This window comes from Apus apus, chromosome 10 (genome assembly GCF_020740795.1).
Source record: "Apus apus isolate bApuApu2 chromosome 10, bApuApu2.pri.cur, whole genome shotgun sequence".
NCBI lineage: Eukaryota > Metazoa > Chordata > Aves > Apodiformes > Apodidae > Apus > Apus apus.
This window is the reverse complement of record NC_067291.1, coordinates 6,399,041-6,422,801: the sequence shown is the minus strand read 5'-3', so window position 1 is coordinate 6,422,801 and position 23,761 is coordinate 6,399,041. Positions and strand designations below refer to the sequence as shown.

Sequence of the window (23,761 nt, the reverse complement as noted above, 5' to 3'; positions counted from 1 at the left end):
GTATGCTACAAAAACCACCCGCTAGTTCATCCTGTAAAGTGGTACAGAAGGCTTTCCTAGCGGTTGTGCCTTCTTTTTTTCCCCCCCTCTTAAAAGCAGCGGATAATCAGGTGGTGAAAACAAGATAAACCAAACTAATGCAAGACAAAAAACAGGCCTACTGTGCGGGCCTTTGCAAGTGTCAGGCAGAAGGAAAACACTAGCTTTGTAGTTGTCTAAGATTTATGCACTAAATAGTACTTTCTGCTTCATTTCAGCAACATTCACATCACAACTACAGATGGATAATTTAGATAATTGAATAACATCTTTAAACGATCTATGCCTTGTAACTAAAAAAACCCAGCATATAAAAGTGAAAAAATGTGTTAAGAAAATCTGATTTGGTTGCCTGCCACCGTGAACTTAGAAATCACTTACAAGCATAAACAAGTCAGATAACTATGATCAATTTAAATTCCAACATGCTGGGTTTTAAAATGAAAACAGGCCAGCTGCACCTTTCTAGCATTCTCAGCATTGCAAGCAAACATAATACCTTACAGTTTCTTCAAAGCTAGATTTAGTGGGGGCTGGTTTAGAATAGAGTCAAATCAACAGCAAACCCAATAAAAAATAAAATACTTTCCACACACAGATAGGGTGAGTAATTCAGCTTCATTCTTGGCAATCACCTTTACAGCAACCGATTATCACACCAACTCAAATCAGAATCTTGTTTCAGTTACATTTCCAAAGACACCAATGTAGAACATGAACTCAGAAAAAAAAAAAAATCAACCTATTCCTCCCCCTGCCCCCAAAAGACAGAATCTAGAGTTAGAAAAAGTAAGCCAGAATGCTCCTGATGCATACCTACCAACTGCCAAGCTTTGGATCCAAGCTCACACCAGTGACACAACTGCCCTGTGACTGAGGCAGCTCAGCTGTGGCAGCAGCAGCCCCTGCACTTCCCAGCCTTCCTGCTCCACTTATTCATTCCCACAGCAAAAGCAACATATTTTAATACAGGTGTAGGACTTTTTAAATAAGCAATCTGCAACTTGTGCAGATTGGGATCCCATGGGATTGTGAAAGAAGTTGGCAGTTGCATCTATCCTCTCATGCTGTTCCTGGAGCACCAACATTGCTACATTTGCTTATCTTGGGTACCCATTAACTGAAAGTTCTCAGATGAGCCTTACTGCTCTACAGCAGGAAAGAAACTGTTTCACATGGGCAGCAGATATTTCTTTTTTTCTAATGGCATCATCACAATAATTCTTCTGCATTTAGAGTATGTGAAGTCTTAAATTTCTTGAGTTTTTCAATAGCAGAAGATACTGAAATCTCTCCATGAACTTTGTTGTCTCTTGTTCGCACGTTGACAGCATTATTTGCTTTCTCCTTTTCTCCAACCACTGCAAGACATATCACAAACAATATTAAAATGACTACCCACATTATAGAATGAGTCTAGACAAACTCTATGCCCAACATTAAAACCTAAATGATGTTCATAAATGTAAGATACCACAATTACCTAAGATGAAGTTATACTGGGCCAGCTGAGCATTTCTAATTTTCTTGTTTAATGTGCAACTTTGATCTAGATCCACATCTGACATAAATCCTGCTTCAAAAAATTTGCTGCAAACCTAAAAATAACAAAAAACACAAAACCTCTCACAGTATACATTCCACAACATGAATTTGTACATGCTGTAATCCCTAATCTCTTCCTGTAATTAATTCACGTCTGTGCATAATTGTGTTTTTGTGAATTGTTGTAAGAAAGCCAATGAAGTTATTTGAAGACAACTACATAGACACTTAAGGGCTTAGCAAGAGTCCAGCTGAAAGACAATATAAGGTAACATTCATATCAAATATTTGCTAATCTCAGACAGCTACACTGCTGAACGTCAAAAAGGTTTCCCCAGTCTAAGAAACAAGAAGGAACACAACCACTTATGCTTGCCTTAAAAGAAAAGCTGAGGAAAGGGGTGAACCTCCTCCCCAAACATGGTCAAATAAAACATAGGCCATAATGTAAGTACACATGCCAGGGAATGGAATAAACCAGCTCTGCCCTTATTTTCAGGAGGTAATTCTGTAATCAAACATGAGATAGTATCTAAGATTAATCATCCAGAATGTTTTTTCCTTTAATAATTAATAAAGTACATACATAATACCAGAACCCAACACACTTGCATATCTCCCATTCTCAGGCTTATAGAAATTTGTAGATTATATGAAGAAATTTACCTCTTCCCCTCCAAATAGGTCTCCAAATTTTTTAAAGCATTCATTCTTTGTTCTAGGACAAATACTTAAGGAGCTATTCAAATTACTTGCTAGTATAAAAAGGAAGGCCCTGCTCTCACCTCCTGAGCATACTCTTCAGAAGTAGGTCCCACAGGCACAACCATCACCTGCCGAGGAGACAGCCAGAATGGCCTGGAAAGCAGGACAAATAAAAATATGAAATTAATGTGCATTTCACATTTGCATTCACAGCCATAGTCATGTTCCCCAGTAATAATTGCTTTACTTCATAAAAATATGTCAATCAATTCCCAGTACAAAATAGTGACTTATAAGAAAAAAGGAACAAGAATAATGCAGTATATTCAATTATAATTCTTGTTTCTGCTTTATTGTATAATTTTTCCCTGCAATCTCATGAAATTTAATTTCTAATAATGAACTGCTAATAAAAGGATGTAATATCTCAGACTCAGACCCTAAAATTGAACTTCTTCTCTTGTTATCTTACCCACTAATTTTGAGAAAATTCTAGGAATATTATTTTGCATCATGCCGTGGACATTGGGGAAGATCTGTTCTCTGTACCTTATTAAACATTTCTTAGAGCTGTATTTGTGCCACATACCATTTTCCTCCATAATTTTCTGCTAGGATAGCTATCATTCTCTCCACAGATCCCAAAATAGCTCTGTGAATAATCACTGGCCTTTTCTTATCATCGCCATCCTTCCTGAAAAAGAGTAAGTAAAGTTAAAAAAATACCTTATTTTAGCTCACTGATAATCTTACTAAAATTTTTCTGTCTTCTTCCCATGAAAAAGCAATTTAGTTATGTTTAGGCACAATCTACCATTTCTATTAAAAATGTACCTTTAAGTCACCAGGGCTTTTAAAGGAACTCTGAATAATCACAGTGACTTAAAATAATCATGCCTGTAGCTAGTGACATAGGCACAAACTCCTAATTTTAAAACTCACTCGACTGACTCAGCTCTATTTCTGTACATTTTAATATTTGATGTTCTGCTTCACTCTATTCTGCTGTGTCTTCCTTTTTGTTGTACAGGGTCATACCTGCCTTTACTGTTGATTTCTTTCCTTAAATTACAACCCTGTGATTAAAAAAAGCCAGCTGCTGTTTGTAACATTATTATCACCTACCAAAGAGCTATGACATCTACTGTGGTCCATGCAGCAGGACCAAAACATAAAGATACTTATTTTACATTCCCCATCAAACTCTTTATTATAATGTGCAAAAACAAAGTAAAACAACCCAGAAGACACATGTTCACATCAATATGGTACTAAGATTAAGTGACTCAGTGGATAAATAACCCTCTTCCTAGCTGAAAGCCAAAGTGAATTTTTCATTAAAAACTGTTCTTATTTTGTTCAAAGTTAATTAACTTTATCTGATTAATAGAACAAAATTTTTACAAACATACTAGCTCCTTAAGACACATTTGAATTTGCATGTGATGTCTTCAGAGGAGACAGTGACTAGGCTGAAAGTGAAAACTGACTCAACCAAGTTTTCTATAGCACTACTTATGATCAGTTACCTTCAGAACTGGCAGACAAGACAGATGATGGAATTTTCCTGCAATCAGTAGCACTTAAAAGTAAAGTAAGCTATCATTGCATTGAGGAAATATACTCACCAGGGATGTTTGCTGCCTAACCAGCCAACCAATATGCAGGCTAATCATTGGTTAAGTGAGCAAGAGAGCATTAATACATCTCAGTTTAATGGGAATTACAGATAATGAAAGTAAACTTTAAAAAATAGATACATTTAATTTAAAAGAGGAAGATAAGTTGGTTAACCACTTACCCAACATAAGTAAGATTAAACCGAATGGGTAGTTGGAAGTCAAGTTGGATAGTAGCGCATTGATGGTACCTGCCAATAGCATCTTTGATTTTAATATCAATCTGTGAAGTAAAATAACAGTTACTAAATATAGTTTGCCTGCATTGTGTCTGCAACCTTGTCCATCCCAAAGCTGTATTAAAAATGCTGATTCACTAACCTTAGGACCATAAAATGCTCCATCTCCTGGATTCAAACTCCATTGCTCCCCAAAGTCATTCAAGCTGTTTTGAAGTTGCTAATAATAAAAACGAGAAAATAATTTTTAAATGTACAGCAGTGCCTTTCATTACTGTAAGTCAAAGCATTTGCCTTTGAAATACAAAGGAAGTCAACAGGCAGCATGAGTCCTATTGTTCAAGCATTTAGTAATTTATGAGAAATAGTCTTGAAATAAGAGTAGTTCCTTCTGCAAATGTTGTGATTAATAAAAATCCCATCAGTTAAGGTGTTAAGTAATAATCAGAAAGTTCTTGTTTTATACAAAAACTTCACATCTAATGTGATGGTTTTTAACACTCATTTTTAGTAATCTCACTATTCAACATAAAATAACCTAAATATACACGTCTACTAATACAAATATTAAGGACTCTATTTGCTTTCAAATGCGTTACCTTTTCTGCATGATCCCAGATGTCTAACTCTCCTAGGTAGTTTTCTGGTCTTGTAGAAAGATGGAGTTGAAAGGTGAAACCAAAAACAGCATACACTGACTTCAAGAAATCAAGACAGCCCATAATTTCTTCTTCAATCTTAAACATAAAAAAATATATTAATTATAATTTCTTTACATAAAATGTAATTAAGTTTACTGCATTCACCACAATCAGAATAGAGAAATCTGTTACATAAATTAAAAAATTGAAAATCACATGCAAATGATATCCTACAAACCCAAAACTAGGTAATGGGTGAAGGGTGTTGTGGCTCCAAAGCATGGCAAGAAAAGTAATGTTCTTGTTAAGCCTGGACTTTTGGAGCCATACTGCATGAGTCAGACTTGACAAGAGTATCACTTTGTTCACACAGCTCCACTAAAATCCATGGCATCACTGACATTTATTCAGCATTAAAACCAAAACGTGGTCAACAGCTTTTTCTTTTCAGAGGCAGAAGGGAGATATAAAAGATTTTACTTTTTTGGGATTTAGTTGCCAAATAGATGCTTTTACAGGAAAAAAAACCTATACAGAAAACCTTACAGTGTAATTCACAATTCATAATGCCCCTCAAATATAATTATTTTATTCTTTTTATATAAGCCTTTTCTAATTTCCAAGAGAAAAACAAATTATGACACTGCTATTTGAGAAACTTGTAACAGAGAAGCTAAGTTCAACAGGCCACTGTCTTAAGGGTTGGTTTTTTTTGGTTGACTGATAGGGAGTTTGTTGTGTTTGGGGTTGTTTGTGGATTTTTGTTTTGGTTTTTGTTTTTTTTTCTTACCTGTTCTATTGTGCAAAAGATGTGAGCATCATCTTGTTGGAAGCGCCTCACACGAGTCAAACCACTTAAAGTCCCAGAGAGTTCATTTCGGTGAAGAACTCCAAAATCTGCAAATCTAAGAGGCATTTCCCTCCAGGATCGTGGACGATGGGCAAACATCAAGCTAGAAGTCACATAAAAGAACACTCCTTTTATCCTTCTTATAGAAGGCAACAAACTAAAACAAGATTAGTACAGACAATAATCACATGTTTAAGAATTTACTCTTTCAGATTTGTCTGTATTCTAAAAGGCAGACAAACAGAAAAAGTGCAGCACTCAGAACATCATGCCAAAAACTATCCAGAAAAAAAATCAATGTGAGAGTAAGAATCAAGAGTGGTTTACCTGTTATCTTCTTTTGGTACACCATGTCTGACACCCACCTCCATCTGACACAACTTGTATTTATTAATGGCACAGACTAGTACTAGTGAGCACAAACCTAGCTCACTTAGTGCAGACTTAAAGGCCCTCCTACAAGAACAGTATTTGGTCTGCTTGGGAACACTGTCAGAGGGGCTCCCTGAGCATAGTGGTTGCTTAGTAGTCTACGGGAAAGATACATGACCTATTAATACTAATTTATTTCCCCTCAGCCCCACCCCCAAAGGCTAAATAACAAGTTTTTCACTTGAGAGTACACACCAATGTCCTGGACAATTCATCGGTTTTAGGGCAAAAGTTTCCTTCTCGACCTCAAAGGAGAACATATTTTCACTGTAGTGCTGCCAGTGTCCTGAAGCTTCCCAGAGTTTACTGTTGAAGACGTTTGGAGATACAACTTCAGTAAAATTACGCCTACGATATTCCTCCTATAAAACAAATCCAACATGTCAAAGGTGATAAAAGCTTTTGACAAGCAAAAGCCTAATTCTTATGTGTGCTTACAATGACTTTTTTCTGGGAAAGTAAAGGACTACTGCACATGTAGGTTTTTCACAACTGGAAGAAGGACAGGTCTATGCTTTACTCTGCCCTATTTTCAAAAAGGTTATAACTGCATAATCATAGTGGAAATCTGGTATATATTTACATACATAGATGTTTCCTCTCTCTGAAGATAGATCAGTACTATGAATGGCCTATCAAGTACTTAAGATCAATAATCAGTACCAAGCTTGTTAGGAATTATATACTCACTCGTATGAAATCCACAAGTGTGTTATAAAGAAAGGCACCTCTGGGGAGGAAAAAGCAGCTTCCAGGACTCAAATCATGAAAGAAGAAGAGTTCTTGCTCCTAAGTACATTAAAAACAGCATGTTGTAACAACACTTCAGAACCACAGACCATGACTACTTCACATGTTAAGACTGTCCACAAAAATGAAATATTCCTACAACAAGGTGATTTCCAGCAGTTTCCCAGCAACATTAGTTAATTTATCTGTAGTTCTTACTCTTACAAGTCTGCAATAATACTGGAATTCTATTTGACTGTCTATGCAAATACACATTTCCTCAAAATCCTGAGGCCTTAACCAATCTTAACATTAGTAACCAAAGCAATTAAGCATATCCCAACACATCTGAGGGCTGATGGCTGAAGGCTGGGAGCCAGTAATTCTTTATCAGAAATCTGTCTCAAAACCAGAGGCTCAGCAGTGTGGCTCCAATACATCTTTGGAGAACCTTAACCTCATCAGTATCATTGATATTAGATACATGAGAAACTAGATTAGTTGCTTTATTGATACTAGATAATTTGAGAGGTACAGAAGCAATCAAACAAATACTATAAAAATATTCAAGTCTTAATGTATTAATATAAGTATGAACACTTCTGTAAAGATAATTTCTCCTTCTTCCCTTTGTCCGTTTTCTGTAAGTTCACCAGTGACTCCTCTTTTGAGCCTATTATACAGTTTTCAGTAATTTATCTCTCCTGTGAAAAATACAGTGTTTTGGGTAGGATCTGAAAAGATCTTACATTAAAACGTTTAAGATATACCTCCCTAAACCAAGGGACTACCCCATTACTTCTTCCCAACATTAGTTTAACATTCGTATGCAAGTGACAAGGGGAATTTGTAGGATTAAAATTTTAAAACACAACTGACACCAAGAAACTCATAGAACTAGCTCCCATTAAAACTGTCAAAAAATTGAAAAAAACAAACCACAAGAAGAGACTGAATTATACTACAGGAGCATAAGAGAAGTAGACCATGAAATAGCATACCTTTCCAATTTTCCTATGGTCCCGGTTTTTGGCTTCTTCCTGGAATTTTTCCCATTCCTTCATCATTTTATTATCAGGAAAGGATATTCCATATATTCTCTGCAGAGTTTCCATGTCAGATTTTCCTTCCCAATACGTAGAGGAATTCTGATGCACAAAACCCATACTTTAACATAGTATCGTATTCCTTCTTTCCCTGAGATTATAAAAACTAATCCATTTAAGTGTTATGACTTTTTTCCTCGGGAAAAATAATTATATTCAGTCATCCAGCACTTTTTTGTAATACAAAGATACTTGCACTGCCTTTTAATCAGCATAGTAATACAGGAAACAAATGAAAACGACCGGTGAAGCCATACTTTTATTTTACTTAGATACCTTGTTTTAACTCCCATCATGGGATGCTTTATTATCTCATGTTGTATCTTCTGAAGAAACAGAACGTGACTAGGGAAACATTAAAGACTAAACCAAACTGATTCACCCTCCACTAAATCTTAGCTCTTCTGACTATCTAACACTTAATCCCTTAATCAAGACTTCAATGGACTTCAGGTAGGAAGCCAGCAAAAGCACCTTGATGATGAATATTTCAGCGAGTTTAGTGTAGTAAAGTTACCAAAATTAGCACCTGCAAGTAACTTAAACCACATCATAGCCAGAGGCATCTGCAAACACTGTATCTGGCTTTCCTATGAGCACTACCATTTTTAAACAGCCGCACTTGCCGGTCTGCCAGAGCCCACTTTACCTCCTGTACCTGAAAGAGACCACCTTCCAAGGTCAAAATACTATTCTATGACCCAGTGATTACCTTTGCTGTCTGTTTACTGCAGAACTGAGTGCACACACACACCCCCCATGCACAGATGTTGACAGCAAGTACTGACTCAAACCAGGACATCTGTGTTACAAAATGCAGAGCTGGATGGAGATGCTAGGACAGTACTGCCACATCAAGCTTAGGTACTACACTCCCCTAACTGCCCAAGGTGTAATTGGTCCCACAGCTCATCTAGTCACTACTAGCTTGAGTATTTTTGCAGCTCTCTTCATTACAGACTAAGCATGCATGTTACTGCACTGATACTCTGATGATAAAAAAAGATGCTGTTAACTTTCACTGATGTACTGTTGTGATGGTCAGGAATCAGTAGCCCTTGGAAACAGATGAATGATGGAAATCTGTACTTACACTTGTACAATGAGCAGGGAAAGAAATGAAGGACTATTTTCAGAGTAAGGAAACAACACAAAGGACCAAACATAGTAACTTTATGAGAAATGAACATGTAATAAATAAATCAACAGACTTCTAGTTAAGTTTTAATGCACCATTTCTTTAACTTACCTTAAATATTTTAAGGGCTTTAATTTTTCCAGTGTGTCTCACATGTGGACCCCTGCAGAGATCAATCAGTGGACCACATCTATACACCAAAAAGACAAGTGTGTTTATTTCAAAATACTTGCAACATTTTAAAATACAGTCCCTAATGGCACACAAGATAATGCTTGATGTGTTCAAACACACTAACAAGTATACATATGCAACACTCAGCCAATTCAGTGCATCTGAAAAGTAATTGTGCCCTCTTCCTGAGGCACAACAGTCACTCAGTAAATACTCTGCAAACGTGATCTATTACCAACAGCATCGTAACACACCCATCAATTAATTCAGTACTACATTGAAGTTGGCCAGGAAATTTCAAGCTAGGCACATCAAACAGAAAAAAAAGCTTTGGGCATTTTTTAACCAACTAGTTTTACCCTTGACAATTGAATGAACAGGTTCCTCACAGCTCACTGAGCAAGAGTTAGCTTTACCTATTAGCCATCAACTTAGGTTGTAACTTATTTTAGTAAGCTTACTGAAACAAGGTGGAATGAGTGAAAAGCAGATTTGCTATTAGTCCACAAACTGAGGCGTAATCTGTTCCAGCAGAGAAAATAACATCTGATTTTACGTAAGTAGCAATATTAACTGCAAACTCAAGTCCCAAACACACAAATATTCAGAAGTACCAATTAAAACAAAACTTTCTTCAGTTTAAACAAATACACCCAACTACATAAATACTTTGTACTACCTTTAAATTTAATTTTACCTGTATATTGTGGTAGTTGGTGTGTTCACCTTCTCATTAAGGATACGACACTTAAACTTGTTATACTACAAAGGGAAACATGAAAAGTCAGAAACATCAAACTGTCTAATAAAATTCAATTTTTAAATTATGTATTAATAATGCAAATGCATCAGTAAAAGACAACTAAATAATCACATGATCACATATATATATGAAAAAGTTCCAACATCCTTTTAGAAGGGTTATAAAACAAGAGGCAAAAGAGACAAAGGAAAATGCTTCACACACCCTCAGGGAAATGAGGATTAGTGATTACCACCTCAACACCCCACAGCACTTTAAGGCAATTAAAACACAGCACAGTGAGAGTGGTAACATCCACTGTATGACAGAGGTGACTAGAGCATGAAGTTTTTTTCTCTTGTCTCTGTAAGTGAGCAAGAATGAATGTGTATGTATACTAATTTCTGTGTCATCTCACTGAGATAGAGGTGGTTTTGCACAATAAGAAATTATCTTTATTATTGCCTGAAAACATTCTGAATACTTGAGAGGGGTACAGACAGGGGGAAAAGGATGTTATCAGTTTTTCACTGGACAGGTACTATTCTAATGAGTCAGTAACATGCTGTATTTTATAAAAGTTACATTTTAAGAGATCATTGATTTACCTTAAACATGTCTAAGAGGATCTCCTTTTTGACTTCCAGCCTTTCAAAAGCCTGCTTCTCTTTTATTATATTTTTACAGTGGTTCTCCAGTAGTGGGAATTCAGTACTAGATACACCTCTAAGCAAAGAAGGGCAAAAGAAATATAAAATTAATTGGTTTGATATTCCCATTTTTAAGTGACCACTTTCTAGTGGTCTAATTGGAAATACATGGGATGTGTTGTGATTTGTCACTGTATTTTCTTAGTTTCTAATAACAAGCTGCTCTTTCAGACACTAAACTCAGACCACAAATGGAATCACCCTGAGTAAACTCCCTGCCATCACTCCTAGAACAGTTTTTTGACATGTCTAAAGGTCACAAAGATCCATAGCTCAAAGATCTAAGAGAAAAAGGGAAAAAAAACTCAACCTAGCTGCAAGAGCTAGTTTATCAGTTGATGCAGATTCAGTATTCTCACTGAGTACTAAAGATAAATACATTAAAAACAGAATTGCAAAGCTGTACACAAGGATTAGAAAAGCAGTAAACACCTCATGAGTCACATGCATACATGTCATTTCTACAAGTGACTATGGCACCTTGAAACCAAACTCCCATGATTCTTTAACCAACTGCCTCCTGTATCTCCCAGGAACTTCAGAAATTTTCACTCAAACACTCTACTTTTTTTTTTTACAGAACATTCAACAACTGCAAGTTTTAATGAGCAGATGTCTGAACACTGCTCTGGAATTTAAATATACACACATTCAATGAGTATGTATATGAATAAGACTAACCTGTCAGCTTTAAACCATACTACATGATTTTACTTTTAACACGCAGAAACAGGACTGAGCAAAAGTAATCCTAGTACTGAGCTTCAATACAGAGTATTAAAGGTCTTAGACAATGGAATGTTACCTGTTTTCAAGGTACATGTCGTAATAAAATCCATTCTCAATTGGTGGTCCATAGCATAAGCAGCCCCCAAAATAACCTTCCATGGCCTCTCCAAGAATATGAGCACTTGAATGCCAATAAACCTGCAAATAAAAGTCAGGTGAGCAAGTCCTAAGGTCATTGGCATTGTGTTACTGACAAGAAAAAAAACAGGTATACCTGCAGATTCAATTCCATCACCATAGTACTTATTATACCTTGTTCATTTATCTTAGTTTTCAGTCAGCTACAAGTCTATACAATACTAACTGCATCTACACTAACACAGCTAATAAAGTTACCATTGCTCACATATAGTACATTTATTAATAGGGCTGCAAACCACATTATCTGAAATGTCAGAAGGGAATCAAAAACCCAGATCAATACAAGTCTTGTAAGTCCCTAGTAATTCAGACCACTTCATAGCCACTGCTACAACATCAGACTTTACAGGCTCCTGAAATGGCTCAAACAAGCTTAATCACATTAATAATTCTTTGATAAAATGAAGCCTAATGCTAGTGCATAAACACAGGCTTAGGTCTGAATCCCATTAAAAAAATCTTGGGTGTGCCACTAAGTATATTCATAGTTTAATTGACTAAGATGCTCCTCCTTCAGCTTCTAATAACTGTGCTGGCACAAGGAGGTGTAGGTTTTATTTATGACTCAAATCTGATATTGGACAATTTTTACAAAACTGTAAGACAGCCTCACTGTTGCTTTCAGTGTCTGACTTCAAATGCACCGAGTCAAACCAAAGAAGACACGTTTCAGAAGACATCAAACTATTTCATGTCAGCATACAGAGAGACATTCTGTAGGGCTGTATTTGAGAAATAACCTATTTAAGTAAAAAATACAGGGAGAACAGAACATTAAGATTTTATTCACCTACGGATTGTAGGTACTTAGTACCTCATCTGGGTCAAATACTGTCAAATACATTAAACTTCCGGATGTTTTTTTTTTTCTAATTCAAGATTTTAAAAACCACAGTGGTGCAATCAATTCCACATCATTAGTTCCTTTAATCAAGCAAAAACCACTAGGCATTTACTCACAGCTTTTGCTTCTTCATTATCAAATGTAAGCAACTCCAGAGTGCAATCTCCCTCCAGTGGACGATCTAGGTCCCACAATTCACCATTCACTTTGGCTATGACTGCATTTGAAGCCAACATTGGACTAAGGAAAAAAAGAAACAAAAGACAAACAAAAAACCAGAAAAACAGATTACAAGAGAGTAAAATATTTCGGTTCAGATTTGCAAAAGTGCTTAGGTTTCTAAACCCTGAGAGAACTCACCCACGTCATGTAGCACCTAACAACCTTTAATTTTTCTTTCTATGGTCTTAAACACTTTTCTACTTTTAAGGTACAGACTCTTTAAGTCTTCAAGCTGCATTCAGTGGTTTTCAGTGCTGGGGATCTGAAGGAAATAATGCTTCTAGCAACAGCTTCTACTGTTATCTGGTAACTCTCAAAACTTTAGATGTCTATTAATTTTGAGCCATCTCACTGATTGCTCTATTTTTTAATTGGAAGCAAGCAGTATGATCCCAGCACAGAACCTCAAGCATCACTCAGAGCAGTTACCTCACCCAGCATTTTCTTCTGCATTAAGCTGAAGTTTCAATACTTTCCAAATAAACCAACTTCAGAGAGGCAACGCCCCCTGACCATAACACGTATTTCACGCAGGAATGTAAGAGACAAATGATAGTAACAGATGTATCTCTGTAAAAATACCACTCCTTGAATTTGCAGGTTACCTAATTCCTATAGCTAATTGATATGGTGTGGTTTTCCAAGATTCCCCTTCAGCCACCTTTCCACCTGTCAGAGTAATTTTTATAGGCTTGCTCTCGTTGGCTGCTCTGTAAGCTAGCAAAGCATCATGTTCTTTCTTCAGTGCTTCGTAAAGCTTCAGTCTGTCTTTTATGAAGCTTGGCTCACACTGGACCTGTAACAATTAAACCATACACATCCATGTTTGTGAGAGAAATAGAAGGGTTGACAGTGTTCATGCATGACTAGAGGTTCCAACTGAGACAAGATTTTACTGTACTAGAACTTATACTAATATGCAGTACAGCATTTGTAAGTAATTATACACAGGATTGTCCCATCCAACTTGCTGACTATTTTATAGCGGTTTTCCAATTTCCAATTGGAAATCTGGACCTAAATGGCTTTGTAGCTCTATCTTAGAAAGCAGCCTATATTCCTGCCCCAGAATTTGTATTTAGCTGACGTCCTAAAGCAGCTTGGATCACTCCAACAAGCCCTTGCTTCTGCCACTTCATTCAAAGGATCAGATTCAATTAAGGTAGTTCACAGGAAAGTTTTCTTAACTTTAGCATTAGGTGACTTACTAAGATCTACAAAACTACAGGCAGTGCTGCCAACATCCCCTTTCAGTCATCACACACATGCTGTTTAACAATTCATGAACCATCACTCTCTTTAGGAACCACAGCATCCTGACCCTTATCTCCTCAATAGCCCAAAGCCTTTTGTTAGGTAAAAAAAAGAGATCCAGGAACATACAAGTAACCATACCAATTACATGCAAGACAAAGCTCTTAAATAATTATTTTTCCTGTATGCATGCCATAGCAAGCCTTCTTCCCAAAATCTGAAATTTCAAAATACAGTGAAGTATTTCAGATTTCAGGACCTTTTCAGAACACAGCCAAACAATACTCCTTCTTCTACTAGATCATAGTATAAAATAACTACTTACATCTTTTTGATGCCTGTTCACAGCATCGTTTTCTGTTTTCTTTTCCTCTTTACTTCGATTCACTGCAACAGTTGGACCAACACTGGAGACTTCCTGAAAATAACGGTAATACAAAGTACACCCTGAAGCCTTTAAGACTTCTCCCACTGAAACAAACCAAGCCAGATCAGTGCAACATCGGCCTAAAAAGGGAGTTACAACCCAGTAAGAGATGTCCTTATTACAGAGGAAAGAATTCTCACGACACATATAAACTGCCTGTTGATGATGTTCAGCAGACACAGCAAAACTGCTCACCAAGCAAACCCTTCTAAACACAGTTTACCCAAACTTTACAGCCGTCCCTGGCAAAGCCTCCCCAGGCAGGCTAACACGCGATGATTGCCTACTGAGCAATAAAAACAGCTTTCGGTGGTCAGATAAACTTGTTCCACGCCAGCGGAAAGGCAGTGACGATGGGGGGCAGCGCTGCCCCCCGCCCCGGAGCGCGGGCAGGGCCCGGGACACGCTGCCATCGCTCAGGCCGCTGCCGGCCCTGCTGCCCGGGCCCCGGCGAGTCCCTCCCGCCCCCTCTCCAGCAGAGGCCTCAAGCCCCGCCAGGCCCGGCCCGGCCCCGCGGCTGTCCCCGCCCCGGGCACTACCTCGCCGCTGCCGCTGCCCGGGGGCTCCGCCGCCGAGGGGCCCGGCGGCCGCTCCGCCCTGCTCAGCTCGGCCGCCAGGCTGCGGCGCAGGTGCAGGAGGCGGTAGCGCAGCCTCTCGTTCTCGGCCCTGAGGCGCTGCAGCTCGGGGCTGCAGGCCCCGGGGCCGCCCGGCGCCTCCTGCTCCCTCAGCCGCCCGACCTCCGCCGACAGCCAGCGCAGCTCCTGCTCCTGCCGCAGCAGCCGCCGCTCCGCCAGCTCGGCGGCCGCCGCCATCTTCCCGCGGCTGCGGGGCTGCCCCGCCCCCCCGCGGCGGGACGCGCAACGCGCGCCCGGCCTCCCGCGCTGCGTCCCGCGCCGCATCCCGCCGCTGCTGCGGCCTCAGGCTCTGCCCTTTCCAAGAGCTCAGGGCGCTCAGCTGAGGCGGGGACCCCACCCAGGCACGGCGGGACTTGAGGGGCTTTGCCGGAGAGTTACTGTCGTCATGATTCGTTCTGCTAATTGGGTAAATACGTGGAGCAGCCCTCACGGCTGCACAACCACGCACAGCCGCCCGTCTTGCTCCGGGGCAGAGAAGCAATTGGAAGTGTCAATACCCGCCACACGTGTCCGAGTCCCGCTCCGGTTTACCTGCCTCAGGGGGTTCTTTGAAACGCTCATGAAATAGAAGTTGCACAAAGTGAAGAATCACATCACTAGTTCTTAAAATCCTGGTCATTTGTGGAGATCGTGACACGCACAGGTAGTTGGTGATAGGAAGGGAAAAAACCGTCAGGTTGCTTTATGTTCCCGAGTATCCAGTTTAGCATCTGTGCAGCTCCTGGGCCAACCTCATGGCTGGGGCCAACAGACCCTAACGTTCCAAACTGGGACCATTAATATGCCATAAAATGACACGTAGTTCCACTGACCCTTTCTTCAGATAATGTGTCACATGTGAGGCTTGTTACAGCTACAAACCACAAGGCGACAGGCGATGCTTCCAACGCGGGAAACCTGGGGGGTTAACTGTTGGGCAGGTGATAGACACGATGGAATCATTATATGGCCAGTGATCAACTTTAATGCTGCCTGATAAGTACTTGTAATTTCAGAAACAGAAGGAGCCTGGCAGGAGGATACAGTGGTAGCATCATAAGATCATAAAGACTGAAAATATTCTAAATCTTGTTTTCCTAGAAGCTTAGCAAAGTATTTCTGTTTGCTGCGCAATAGGCAAAGTGCCCTTCAGGAAACTCCAGGTAAAGCCACAGGAGTGAGGCCGGGGATGCGGTGTCAGCTGAAAGTCATGGAAACAGAAAAAAAACCCAAACAACAAACTAAGGAAACAGCAGGAGAAGGAGGAGGCGGGAAGTAGTCATAGCTTTTCTACACAGGGAATTTATGTTGACAGGAAGTCTAAAACCGAGCAAAAACTCCATGTATTAAACAGCATTTGCGTAAGAGAGGTTATGTAACTGTGATCCTGAGTGACTGATGGGCAGTGGCAGGACACCTCCCTGAGGATTGCACTAATCCCCCCTGGAGCACCGGGGGCAGGAAACGGGTGCTGCATGGTGGTTTATTTTGCTTGGGCACAAAGATCAAAACACGTAGAAGTTCCGATGTTCTTAACAGTGCCGTGTTTACCTTCACTAAAAAGGTCTTATTCTGTCATCTTTTTTCTTTTTACGTTTTGCATGTAGGATTACAATATATTTACATGTTTACATTTATATTCATATTATACGTTTTCTAAAGTATAATTACATCCTAATGTAAAGCTAATATTTTATGCAAGAATAAAAAGCAGAGGGCATTTATACAGTGGTTTGGGGATGGCCTCTGAGGAGGACAAAATTAAAGTGTACAGAAGACACTTCATGTCCTGTATCAGCTTGTACAGATTGTTTCAGTTTGATCAGCTGTCTTCTTCAATTTTTTTTATTTTTTTTTTTTTGCAAAGAGGTATCCTTGAAGATCAGCTGCAGAGTTAAAAAGTAACAGTAACTAAGCAATTCTCAGTCTCATCATTACGGTTCAGAAGCTGTTAACAGTTGTAAGGGGCTAATTAGTGTAATGTAATCCTCTTAGGAAGCTGCAGGCACTGAGCTAGATTTCTTTATAATTTGTATGTAGGCCTTCTTCATTCCATTAGAATTACAATAATTACAGACAGCAGTATGTATTTGCATTCTATCCATCCACATTATGTTTACTTTGCTTGCTGAATACTGCACAATAAATGCAGAAGTAGAATTTTCTGTTTTCTATTTAAGTATCAGCATGTTCGGACGAACAGCCAAATCTTGGTTTTATAACTGTGCAAAACCTACCAAAAGGGAAAATGAAAATAGGAATAAGTGGCTTTCTGACATCCCAAGCAAGCACAGAGAGAAAATACTGGAAGAGCTGGATGTGAACAAAGTGCTGTCATATTTGGTTTACAAGAGAGTCTTTTCCTTGGAGGAATACAAAGACATTTGGTCCCAGGAGAGCTACAAGAAGCGAACTGAATATTTTTTAGATAAACTCTTTTTAAAAGGCCCAAGTGCTTTCTCCGCTTTTTGTTCCATTTTGGAGGAGGTCTGTCCTAACTTGCTGACGTGCTTTCTCCTTGGCTATGAAGGTAAGGTCATTGTCTGCTCTGAAATGCTTAAGTGTATATTGGTAATGTCTGGGAATCCTGTGACACTAATAGTTATTTGCTATAATTAGTGTTTACTTTCTCTCTAGCACTAAATAAGAGAGAGTATTTGCTGTCTTTATGGTTCTTTGTTATAGAAGAGAAAATGATGGGAAGGAAAATTTATGAAACAAATATATGTTACTATAATACTTTGAACATTTAAACGAGTAGCGAAGTAGTGTATATTAGCATTGCTGCCAATAATAAGAGTCAGGATAGGGAAAAGGATTCCTACGTTCTACTGATAACCCTTAGGTCAGAAATGTAACACGGATCTTTTGCTTCCCTTCCCATTTCTGAAATATTTAAAAATAGATTGAGAAGTTCTGTAGGCACAGTGCCAAGTAATTGATCCCGTTCCACATTCTTCTTGTAAGTTAAAATATTTACTGTACCTGTCTGTAAACAACTGCAGGAAAAAGATTGTGTTTAAAAATATCAACAATACAATTGAAATTAATCAAAATGTTAATTGCACATCAGGCACTGTTCATACCTATTTGAGAAACAATGTTTTACTAAATATTAGTTAAGATAATGCAAACAAAAAACCCGTTCAAAGTGTTTATAATTATATCTTAGTGACCTATTTTTATCTTTCTGTGTCTGTTATATTCCAAATTTTAGTCTCTTAGGTCAGCTAGAGTGTTCTCAGGGATGACTGCAGGGTTGTGCTCAAAGGTTATGTACAGAATGTTGTTTAGAATTAAAATAGTCATGTCTTTTACTGATCTGTTCAATAACAGGTTTAAGCACCTTAGTATTACAACTACTTAAAAATAAAAAGCACTAAGTCTGAGTAATGTGATAATTTTAACAAATTAAATAAAAATTAAAATCTAAAACCATTTTTACCTTTAAAATAGCAGTAATCTGTCGTCTCTTGAAAACCTGATGATTTTTAAAATGGACAGTTGGAAATCCAATTACTTGAGAAGGTACCAGATATTTTACCATAATTGGTTTCTGAAGAGATGCCGACTCAGATCAATTTCCAGCACGGTTTTATGGCAGTTACAAGAAAATTGAAGGAAGCTCACAAATGTTATTCTAGATTTTAATACATGTGGAGTGTACTTCTTGAACAGCCATGTTATGAAAAGGCTACTTTGGGACTTTTTACAATTTTATTTTTTTTTTAAAGAGCTTAAAAACATAAATACAATGGATTATAAATACATTGTAAAGCCAGATCTTCCAGAATAGACATTTTGGAATGAAGTTTTTGCTTCCTTTGAATCAACTACTGAGAAAGTTCACAGGTATTTTTATTATTTTAACAGATCTAAATCTTCAGGAGGGTACAAAGATTGGGGGGTAGTGCTGTTATAAAGGGTGATGGCCTCGGCAGCTGGGTGCAAGCCAAGGACTCTGTCTCCCTGGCAGCACCTAGTAGATACAGACAAAAAAGGAGGAAGCCACAGATTTCCAAAAGAGTAAAGGATCCTGTTGGAACAGCATCCCCAATCCATTCTGTCTGTGCCTTGTGTAGGCAGAAAAATGCCTCAGGCTGCCTTAGCTCAGCCACTATTACGCTCTTTCCTCCCTCCCCTCCCCCAGCAGCATACATCAAATGTGCAAAGCTAGTTTTAGAATCTGTTATTGCTAATAATAATCAACTGGATACCAGGCAAAGAAAAACACATCTATATATTCACATTAATTCATGCACATAATCCGATTAAATTCACACATGCATATGTCACAGATCCCATTAAGTGCATTATGGATTTTCATGCATTGATTTGTATAGTTTGATTTTGATAAACCTTGTTATAAGGCACACAGAGAGGTATGATGAAAAAGAGCATTGTTCATTATTTCCATTAAAATAATGTTCATCTCCAGCCTATAAATAAAAGCTGAAGGATAGGACAAAGGAATCAAAATGGAAGGAAGACTGTCCAGATACATGATGAGAAGTTGCCATCCCTGTGCCACGTGGCCTCAGCAGCCCAGCTAGCAGAGCAGCTGTGTGCCATCCTGACCACTGCCTTCCTTAGAGCCTGCATGGCAGCTGACTGAGCACACAGAACAGAATCAATCCCTGTTATTTATCAACTGCAGGGGCAAGTTTATTTTTTCTGGACCTGCCCATGTTGGTAGATATGGTCATTTTAATGTGTTTCCATTGTCTTCATGCTTTGCAGAAAGAACCATTTGACAGGTGCTGGAAATGTGGATCCAAGAGTCCACTCAGTCTCTGGACTCATGTAGTTCACTGGGAAAGCTGTAAACTGTGCTAGTGAAATGTGGCCAGTGAATGATGTACTAATTGCTTGCACACAGTTGTTTTAACACCATTTGGAACTCTTTTGTCTCATTATTTCAAATAATTACACCTGCAGTAATTTAAGGGGTGTTACTGCAGTATTTATTCTTCAAGACCACAGTGGCTTGATTTTTCTCTTCTAAAATTCTCATTATAGAATAAGCACAGCTCTTAGGACTTCATGAGGAGAAACATTTGGTTGTTACTTGCCTATATGATACAGTAGGTAATAAGTTCTTTGGCCAGGCAGGAATCTATATGGTGTAAGAATTTCAGGTTTATTTCCAAAATTCCTATAAATTGTCTTGACCTGTACCTCTCAAGTCTAGTGGAAATAGCAATATGGTGACAACTTTATCTATGAAAGGTCAAAAGAAGTTATGTTTACCTAAAACAGCCGCTTACCCAAAAGCAACATCACAGACATAACTACATCAAGCTGTAGCTGTTATTTTGACTTATTTACCAGTTTTTATAGAAATGTCTTTCTTGTTCTCCAGACTGTATGCATAGACGTTTCCCAGTGTTACCAGAGCAAACAAAACTGACAGCTGTGTCCGAGATGGAGCTGCATGAAACCTGTCAGATGAGTCGCCAAGAAGGAAGCCCTTCTGCTGAGGAACAGCCACATCGATCATTCAACAAATACAGGTTAAAATTATCAGTGTCGTTATGTCTTTAATGATCACAGTATTTCCTGCCACTTAGTTTCCATGTAAGTGAAGTATACCACTGATGCTTTCAAAAAGTTTCTAGTTTGCATCTGATTTTACTTGGCATTTGTAAACTATGATTCTGTTTTGTATAATGAACATGTTTTGTTGTTGATGAATGCTGGGGTTCACCTCTGGTCTTTACTACAGATAGTCATTAGTGTGTGATGCACTGATGGCACCGATAGTTTTCAGTGTTCAAGGACTAAATACATACATAGATTTTCTTCATAAACTTTCTTGGAATTTGAGTGACAGGCTAAGTTAATATCACAGTTCCTGTTATTTTTATTTATTTTAAGAGGAATATAAGAACCGCATGTCACTTGATACATGCTGTGATACTGGGATTTAAGTCCTTGCTTAAGAGATATGAGCATAAAAAAGGGACACAAACAGAACTCTGAAAAGTCCTAAAATGCTGCATTTTATGTAGACAGTATTCAGTTCAGGCATTTGCAGTTGTGTGTTCAGAATCATGCCTTGCTTAATTCAATAAGGAATCTAGCTGCGAATGGAATAGAGCTCTCAATATCTCATTAGCAGTTACACTGTAGATAATTTACATATGTCAAGTTAACAGAGAACTGCTTGAAACTAGTTAAAAGCTGTACTGCTGTTTTGATGTGTCAGTAGCATATAAACAGTACATTATGAAGCCTTAATACCTCAGCATGTCTGGGTTAGTTTTGTTAAGTTTCAGCTAGGGACTGCATTACACTAGCTTGTAGAAGTGTAGTAAAACTTAATGACTGTGAAGTGATTGAAAAAATTGTGGTTGTAAAACATTTAAGTTCATATTGAGTAGCAGTGAAACTTGAAATGGTACTAGAATATGAAGGCACTTGATGCAATACAGTATGGGCCCAAACTCTGCAGTATGGGTTGATCTATACCCACAAGTAATGGATTCCCAGTCAGAACTCCTTTCTCTACATACACTCAGAAGAATTCCAAGAGACTTGCAGTCAGTCATAATCTGAATATGGGCTGTTTGGCTTTAAATAGATTAATTCTGTAGCACTGGTCCTGTAACAGCACAAGACAGTTCACTTACAAATCCAAACCAATTAAGAAATGCCTGCAGCAAAAGAGCCACATTAGGGAAGTAGTAGACAAATACGGAAGCTTTCCTGAAGCTAGTCTGTGCTGGAAATACTTGATAGCTCTAAAAAAATCTACCAGCTATCATAAAGCATGACAGTATCAGCATTTGCTTCACTGCCCTTTTGCCAATATTGGTAAATATTCTCAATCATTTGTAGTGTATTTTTTTCTAATGACATGAAAGTGTCAGATACATAGACACACTAGGGACAAGATTTTCCTGTCTCTGAAGTAAATGACAAAATTCCAGATGGTGTTATTGGGAGCATCACAGTGAGCTAGAGCACTCTGATAATACACATAATAGATGTTTCACAATTACACAGCAATTGTAAAATGATGTTTTTATATTTATTAGTCTTACCACTGCAGAATAAATGCTTACTTTTATATCTGGGAAGAGCAAAATCACCTCTAAATACTAGGATGATCCTGTTAGTTAAGAGTCCACCAACTATTCCCATTACATAATTCAGTCAGTAAAGCACATGGGGCAAAAAGAAAACACAATTAAAGATGCAAAAAGTATGTGGGTTCCCACTCAATTTTTAATTTAAAGATATAAGCCCAAATAAGAATACTCTGCTTTACTTTCACAATTTCCCCTCTTGAAACAGCTCCATGATTTCTGATTAATACAATCAAAATGTGATCTTTAACAGAGGAAACTGAGTAAGTCTGGGGTTTGCATATTGTGATTCGGTCTGTGACTAGACAGGGCAAGCAGCTAATCTACAAATGCCCTCACAAAGGTGCCAGACAGAAGTACCATGTCACATGTCTTCTGCAAATCAATGTTAAGGATGTTCCTGGTCTGATTTAGGATCAGAATAACCTTGCCCCTTGAGCTCTTTATTGTCCTCTCTGTACCTTCTTTCCCAGAACTTCCAAAAAGGACAATCTCTATTAGACAAGTGGATGTAATTACAGGTTGCCTGAATATGGCCTCAAATTAATTAGTACTGCTTTCAACACACTTTTTTTTTTTTTTTCCTCCCCCTACTTTCCTTTATCTCTCAAGCATCACTGGACACTTGGTGGCCCTGTGAAAGTCAGGCAGATGATATAAAAGAAAATATTTCATTATTACTTCATATTTATTCTCTTATTGATTGAGAACTAAAATGCTGAAGCAGACAACTCTCAGTAGCATTAATAGTACATATATGTGTTACTCCCATGCATTAGGGTGGTGTCAATGTCTGTCAATTAAATGATCAGAAAAAGAAATATCCAAACTGTAAAAATGGGAGACTAATTTTGCAGTTGTTACCACACCATTTATTTTCACACTGCAACCAACAAGAGATTTTTGCACCAGCTTTTCCATTTCTATGTAAATGGATTATGTTTGTGTATATACGTGCTTTACAGTGCATGAACTTAATTTGTATTTGAAGTCTGCTTTCTAGATTTCCCATCTGTTTAAATAAATAGGTTTTCAATATTTGAAATCAAACATTTTGCACTGGGAAAAAAAGCTCAAGTGTGGCAAAACTCCCCTGCTAATTGTAAGTTCTGTTGGAAAGGAGACAGTCAGAGCATTGCTTTAGATAATAAAAAAGAATGTGTACAGATCTTATAAACAGCATTTATTCAGGAAGAAGTGCAGAGCTAACTTACAGTGCCAGATTTTTACAATTTATCTGGACAGCAGTATATCAGCATCTGGCACCTCTAAACATCATTATTAATTGAGGAATTAGAATTTTTATGGCATTTTGGCATGTGTTTTGTGTCCTGCCAAAAACTTGGTAAAAGCACAGGGAGCACAGTCCAAAAAATTAAATTTATGCCTTAATCTCAGCACTGTTGAGGCCAAAGATCCAGTTATCTGACAAGGCACTAGAGTCTAGTGGTCACAAAATAATTACTTGTATTTTTCTGTAAGATGGCAATCTGATGCTTATAAATTTATGTTTCTACTTCTTACTATTTCATCATACAAACATCAGGTTGTCTAGACTGTATGTCAAGCTGAAAAGCTTATGGTCTGGCTAAGTAAGTACAACATTTTGTTTTCAAATAATTAAAAAACCTGACTTACAAAAAGTAAAATCACACTAAGACAGGATGATTGAGAAGGTTTTACACTATCAGGCATATTGAATGGATGTAG

At 38.1% G+C, this 23,761-nt stretch overlaps 1 protein-coding gene across 2 annotated transcripts; it reads right to left on the bottom strand.

Annotated features, from left to right (window-relative positions):
- Positions 1–638: 638 nt before the first annotated feature.
- LOC127388960 (threonine--tRNA ligase 1, cytoplasmic-like) lies at positions 639–15,173 on the bottom strand. Of its 2 annotated transcripts, none has more exons than XM_051628986.1 (19): positions 14,886–15,173; positions 14,245–14,337; positions 13,271–13,461; positions 12,560–12,683; positions 11,475–11,596; positions 10,568–10,685; positions 9,915–9,979; positions 9,155–9,233; positions 7,801–7,947; positions 6,761–6,859; positions 6,266–6,432; positions 5,579–5,741; positions 4,747–4,884; positions 4,290–4,367; positions 4,091–4,191; positions 2,879–2,983; positions 2,370–2,442; positions 1,523–1,637; positions 639–1,400 (listed from the first exon to the last, which is right to left on the bottom strand). In XM_051628986.1, exons 1-19 carry the CDS (start codon positions 15,156–15,158, stop codon positions 1,252–1,254), a joined length of 2,400 nt encoding a protein of 799 aa, XP_051484946.1. In that variant the 5' UTR covers positions 15,159–15,173; the 3' UTR covers positions 639–1,251. The 2 variants fall into 2 exon arrangements, with proteins under 2 accessions (XP_051484946.1, XP_051484947.1); XM_051628987.1 differs by lacking the exon at positions 14,886–15,173 and adding an exon at positions 14,634–14,783.
- Positions 15,174–23,761: the final 8,588 nt, after the last annotated feature.

Bases quoted from the DNA above. Each gene is read 5' to 3' on its own strand.
- LOC127388960 (XM_051628986.1), bottom strand. From the start codon at position 15,158: ATGGCGGCGGCCGCCGAGCTGGCGGAGCGGCGGCTGCTGCGGCAGGAG. The intron at 13,462-14,244 runs GTAAGTAGTTAT...TAATTGTTACAG, and splicing joins TGAACAGGCATCAAAAAGAT to GTCCAGTGTGAGCCAAGCTT. The intron at 2,443-2,878 runs GTATGTGGCACA...CCTGCTTTCCAG, and splicing joins GAAAATTATGGAGGAAAATG to GCCATTCTGGCTGTCTCCTC.